Source organism: Mesoplodon densirostris, chromosome 8 (assembly GCF_025265405.1).
Source record: "Mesoplodon densirostris isolate mMesDen1 chromosome 8, mMesDen1 primary haplotype, whole genome shotgun sequence".
In the NCBI taxonomy this organism is placed as follows: Eukaryota; Metazoa; Chordata; class Mammalia; order Artiodactyla; family Ziphiidae; genus Mesoplodon; species Mesoplodon densirostris.
The window spans coordinates 40364988-40370987 of record NC_082668.1 but is presented as its reverse complement, the minus strand read 5'-3'; the positions used below and the strand labels follow the sequence as shown (position 1 = coordinate 40370987).

The 6000-nt window shown below is 38.9% G+C and overlaps 1 protein-coding gene across 1 annotated transcript in view; it reads left to right on the top strand.

The window, feature by feature from the left end:
- The first annotated feature begins 5771 nt into the window (after window positions 1–5771).
- The window catches only part of LOC132495489 (coiled-coil domain-containing protein 150-like), an 83858-nt gene continuing 83629 nt past the window's right edge, over window positions 5772–6000 (top strand). Inside the window, 2 exon segments of the mRNA XM_060107383.1 lie at window positions 5772–5950; window positions 5953–5991. Coding sequence (XP_059963366.1) covers window positions 5905–5950; window positions 5953–5991 — 85 coding nt within the window. The 5' untranslated portion in view covers window positions 5772–5904.

The following is a 6000-nucleotide window of genomic DNA, read 5'->3' as shown; positions in this document are numbered from 1 at the left end:
AGAATTTTCAACTAACCCTGAGACCTGTTTGTAATAAATCCTCAAAGGGTAGATTGTCTTGTTTTGTTTTTGAATCCACTTTGATGACCTGAACCTCAGTGACTGACTAAGAGGATATTTCAAGGACAACACCATGTATTTCACTCAAAAGCTTTATCCTCTGCCCACTGTCAGTCAGTGTCCCAGGCACCTCGATCTCTCCCTCCGTAGGATGAATTTTCTATAAACCTCCTCTCCCTCAAAGGCTGGGGGCCAAGTTTCTTCTTCTTTTTTGTTTGAGAGTATTTTTTCTCTCCAGAAGCCTGAGACGCTCCAGTATAGATCAGGTTCAGGTGGGTGTGAGTGATGATGCCAATCAAATTCTTACCTAAACATATCTAGACTTACTTTCTCTTTTCTGAGAAAATGAAGCCATTTAATTTGTGTTGTTTTCCATCTTGTTTTTATGGCTGAATGCGCACACATACCCTGTAAGGTTATGTAAGCATTTTATATCTATTTTGGGTACGTTGGGGAAATAACAGCAAAACTATGACATTTCGACAATTACACAAAAGAATTTTAGGTGGGAATCTGCATCTTATTAAAAATATGTGGGAAACTTGTACTCCATTTTCTGTATTTTTTTTCCAAAAATGAACTTATATTTGTGTTAGTATTATGGATCTGACTTCTGACATAAATTAATTAGACAGTCCTTTATATTATAACCAGCTCCCTGGGCCTAACAAGTTGCCACAGAAATTGCCCTCCCCTCCCACCCCCGGCACCGCTTGTCATTTTCTTTACCTCCTCCTTCTTCCCATTTCTCTACCAACTATTATCTGGGACGACTATGTATTCCAGGACTGCTCTTGTTGCAAGCAACAGGGAAGTGTGACTAAACAGAAGTTTATATTTCTCACGTAAGCAAAGTTTGGAGGTTACTAGTTTTATTTCAAAAAGTCAGGTTAATCTGAGCTTCTCTGGCCTTTTCCTTGTTTCTCAGATGCTGGTGATCCCCGACCCTTTGTTTACATTTAACGGTGAGGTACTGCATGGCTGACTTAAAGAGAGCCCTCAGAGCTCCGGGCATCCTACAGGGGAAGGAAAGGACAGGTGCCATCATTTCTGTTCTTTTTATCAGAAAAAAAAAAAAAGTCTTCCCAGAAGCTTCTTGCAAACTTCTGCCTAAAGTCTCACTGGCCAGGATATGTCACATGGATGTGCCAGCTATAAGGGAGGGTGGAGACATGAACTTTTCAACTGCTTTTGGAGGGAGGGCAAAGGAGCCAACTGCCTGTCACAAACCCCATTAAACACCCTTTCCGTACTTTTTCTCCCAACCCCAGGCCTGGTTTATTTCTATGTTGGCAGTAGCCAGACAGCAGGTGACAGAAAATGGAATGGAGGGTAAACCCATCTGGTGTTTCTTCACTGTTACCTCTCTCTTTTCTTCCCACCCCAAACTATTGGTGGTTCCCCCAACCCTAGCCCTGGTTTCATGGCAGTAGAACCAGCCCTAAGGTTTGTCTTCGAGGCTCTTCTTTCTGTTACCTGAGGGACACTATCCAGGCCCATGTGGTAACCTGAGCAGGAAACTCCAAACCTGGCTTTCTTCAGAAATGTAGATGAACCTTACTTCACACCTTTGTGTATCCAGAGACTCTATTAATATCTGGGTCTACTTTTGTCATTCCCTTCAAGAACGAATTGAAAGCATGAAAAGCAGTTAATAGAAGAGAACTTCTTTACCCCCTGTCCTTAAGCTGATTGTTAACAGAAAATCTAAAGAATTCAAAAAGGTTATATGTGTCAGAAATGCATTCTGTTTTATAGAGGAGCACAAAGGAGAGAAATCTTGGTCAGGAGCATAAAATAAGAATAAAAAGAAAATTTGTACCCTTTGACCTACATCATTCCATTTCCCCTATCTTCCAGTCCCTGGCAACCACCATTCTATTCTCTGTTTCTATGAAATCAGATTTTTTTGTTTGTTTGGTTTTTAGAGTCCATATATAAGTGATAACCACACACTGTTTTTTCTCTGTCCAGCTTATTTCACTTAGCATAATGCCCTCCAGATTCATCCTGCAAATGGCAGGATTTCCTCTCATGTGGCTGAATAACATTCCAGATATATATATATATATATATATATATATATATATATAAATCACATCTTTATCTGTTCATCCACTGAAGGACGTTTAGGTTGTTTCCATCTCTTGGCTATTGTGAACAGTGGTGCAGTGAACATGGATATGTGGATATCTCAAGATATTGATTTTAGTTCCTTCAGATATATACCCAGGAGTGGGGTTGCTGGATCATATGGTAGTTCAAGTTTTAATTTTTTGAGGAACCTCCATACTGTTTTCCATTATGGCTGTACCAGTTTACATTCCCACCAACAGTACATAAGGTTCCCTTTCCTCCACATCCTTGCCAACGTTTGTTATCTGTCTTTTTAAAACTAGCCATTCTAACAGGTGTGAGCTACTATCTTGTGATTTCGATTTGCATTTCCCTGATGATTGGTGATGTTGAGCATTGTTTCATGTACCTGTTGGCCACCTGTATATTTTCTTTAGAAAAATGTCTATTTAGGCCCTCTGCCCATTTTTTAATTGGATTATTTCTTCCTTTGCTACTGAGTTGTATGAGTTCTTTATATATTTTGGATATTAACCCTTTATCAGATATATGGTTTGCGAATATTTTCTCCCATTCTGCAGGTTGCCTTTTCAAATAAGACATTCTGAGGATCAAATGTATAACATGGTGACTATAGTTAATAATACGGTATTGTATACTTGAAAGTTGCTGAGAGTAGATCTTTAAGTATTCTTACCACAAAGAAAAAAAGTTACTTACATTAACTATGTGAGGTTGTTAATTATGTGGATGTATTAATTATTTTGATCTTGGTAACCATTCTGCAAGGTATATGTATATATAATCATCATGTTGTACACTTTAAATGTATACAATTATATTTGTCAACTATTCCTCAGTAAAGTATTTGTTTGTTTGTTTGGAGTTTGTTTTGTTTTGTTTTAAGTAAAAAGAGAGAAACAGGCCGTTCTCTGGAACCAGTGGGGGAAAGACAGAAGGTGGTTAGAGAGCTGTCCTCAGTGGCTGTAACAGTGTTACACTGGCAAGAAGCTCAGCCTTTCCGCTGGTGCCCCCTTAAATCCTGCCACCAGTTTTAAGGCTTCTTTAATTCCTTCCCTGGGTCCTGGGGACCACCTTTAGTGACTTGAACCTAAGGGAGTCCCCACTTCCATTGCCTGGGATACCTCGGGGAGGCATCTAATCACACAGCAAGTGGGAGAGAAAGTTGTATTACGAATATCCCAGGTGGGGCCTTTGTGAACACATTCCCACAGATACACTATTGCTAGTGATGCTTAAGGTTTATAGTTTGATTAGTATAGAACTGTCTGTACAGGATAGAGTTGCAGGAAAATGTCCTTAAAGTTTCCACCAATGATCTTGTCATTGAACTTTGAGCACATGATTCATTTAAATGTTGGGACTTCTTATAAGCTGATTCTGCTTCTGTCACTAATACCTGAAAGAGTAGTCTCACTACTCCCATTTACTCTCATGCGGTCTTGCGGGAGGAGTCTGGAAATTTGATGTCAGTAAGTGTAAAAGAGTCTTTGCTATGAAGTTATGTTTGCAAGTTCTTTTTAAAAGTCATTGCTTCAAGGTAGTTGGTAAACCTATTTTATGACAACTGCTCGGAGATCCAAGTACTGTAGAGTGTTGTTTTGTTTTGTTTTCAGAAAGGTTGGATGGGAATACGTTAAAATGAAAATGGCTGGCAATGAAAAGAGGTAATAACTCCTTCAGCCAAGTCATAGGTCCTAGTGTATGTCTAATAGTAGCAGACAGGTTAGACTAGACTGTGCTGCAGTAACAAACTACCTAACAATCTGCGGCTTATAACAACATTAGTTTCTTGCTCACTCACACTGTATGTCAAGGATGGGCCATGGCTCTGCTCACGTAATCTTTACTCTGGGATCTTGGCACATGGAGCAGGCCCTATCTGGGATGTTGCTCATCGCATGGAGAAGGGAAAAGAGATGATGAATGACAAGTTGGCTCTTAAAGCTTCTACCCACATTTAATTGACCAAAGCAGGACACATGGCCATTTCCAAGCTCAACAGGACAGGGATGTATAATCCTCCACACGAAGGGGCAGTGGCCATTCTGAACAATAATAGAACCGACTACACTAATATTGTGACTTTAATCTCAGGTGCATATGGAAACTACAATGTCCAGACCAGTCCTCTCTCCAGCCTGCATCAATGCTACAGCTTCTGAAACATTCACGGTACTTCAGCAAAGGATGAGAATAGTTGAGGAACAGACCAGTTCTCTGAGGGATGACCAATAATGTTGGACTTTGGTGAAAAAAGGTAACAAATTGAAAAATTGTGTTACAATATCTTTGTAGGTTGAAGAATTTTGCCTCACTGGTTACTAATAAGGAGTCACAGTGTGGGTGGTTTGGCAGGTGAAATAGGTACTTAGAAAAGAATTGAGAAATAACATTAGAATATTAATTAGAAAATATTTGCAAGATAAAGAGTTGTCCTCCTGTAATGGAGCTACTACCACTATTCTAAACAGATTTTTAAAGTGTGTTAATTAGGTGCACAAACTTTGATATCCTATTCTCCTTCAATACTTGATTAAAAACAAATGTAATTTTTTACATAATTAGAAAAAAATTGGGGGGCCTTTTTTAAAATTAAAAATAGACTTTGATATTAGTTAAGGTGAACATCTACAACTTGATTCATGCCATTAATATGGTCTGTATTTTCTTTCTCCAGATTTATTGTAAATTAAAAGAGAGGTTATAAGTCTTAAAAAAAATTCATAGTTTAGAATGAAGTGCTCAAAAAAAGAACTGTGTTTTTCCTTTGTGCTCCTGAAGAAGTTATTGCCATTAAAAGTTAGATTGTCAAAAGGCCTTGAGGAATCTGGGTGCTTAAGTGGCCAATGTTGAATTTCCTGGTGTGATTTTCTTTAAAATTATGTATATATTTCCTGAATGTCTCTTACAAAGACCTAAAATTGGTATAGTTGGTATTATAGCACACGTAGAAAAATAACTCTTCAGCAAAGATTAAATTTGTACCAGTGTTGAGTATGTTAGAACAAAATGGGAATGTTTATTATCACTTTGTTTAAAAGTTTTCTAAAAAGGATGTGAAATATTGCCTCCATACTAACTTTAATTCTTAGTTTACCATTATAGAATTAGCATTTAACATGTTTTATATATCACTTGCTTTTACATACAAAATAAGTTTACAAAAAATTCCGATGAAAATAACCACTAAAAAATCAGTGGTCTTGGGCTTCCCTGGTGGCGCAGTGGTTGAGAGTCCGCCTGCCGATGCAGGGGACACGGGTTCGTGCCCCGGTCCGGGAAGATACCACATGCCGTGGAGCAGCTGGGCCCGTGAGCCATGGCCGCTGAGCCTGCGTGTCCGGAGCCTGTGCTCCGCAACGGGAGAGGCCACAACAGTGAGAGGCCCGCGTACCGCAAAAATAAATAAATAAATAAAAAATCAGTGGTTTTTACCCATCCCACATTGGTCTCATCCTCTTTACCTAATCGTGCTCTCTGTGTTTAAATTTGCAGGGGCTATCAGATACTGGTTAACTAAAGACTATAGTTTTTATACTCAGTAGAAGTGTTACATTGATTCGATGGTTGGGATTACCCTATAATATTGTTATATTGGGATCTTTGTCCAGAGGCCACTTGGAAACTCCAAAATGTTTAGAAGAGCCTGTGAGCCAGGACATCATTAGCCCTATCCAGAATGAAATAATTTGTTTAGGAAAAACAGATATTTTATGGAAGAACTGTGAGTTTCTGGTAAATTGAATGTGCCGTCTGGAAAGCCTCATCCAGTCCTTGAAGATGAACATCTTCGTCTGCAAACTGAAAAAGATTTGAACCCACAGAAAACAGGTATAGAGA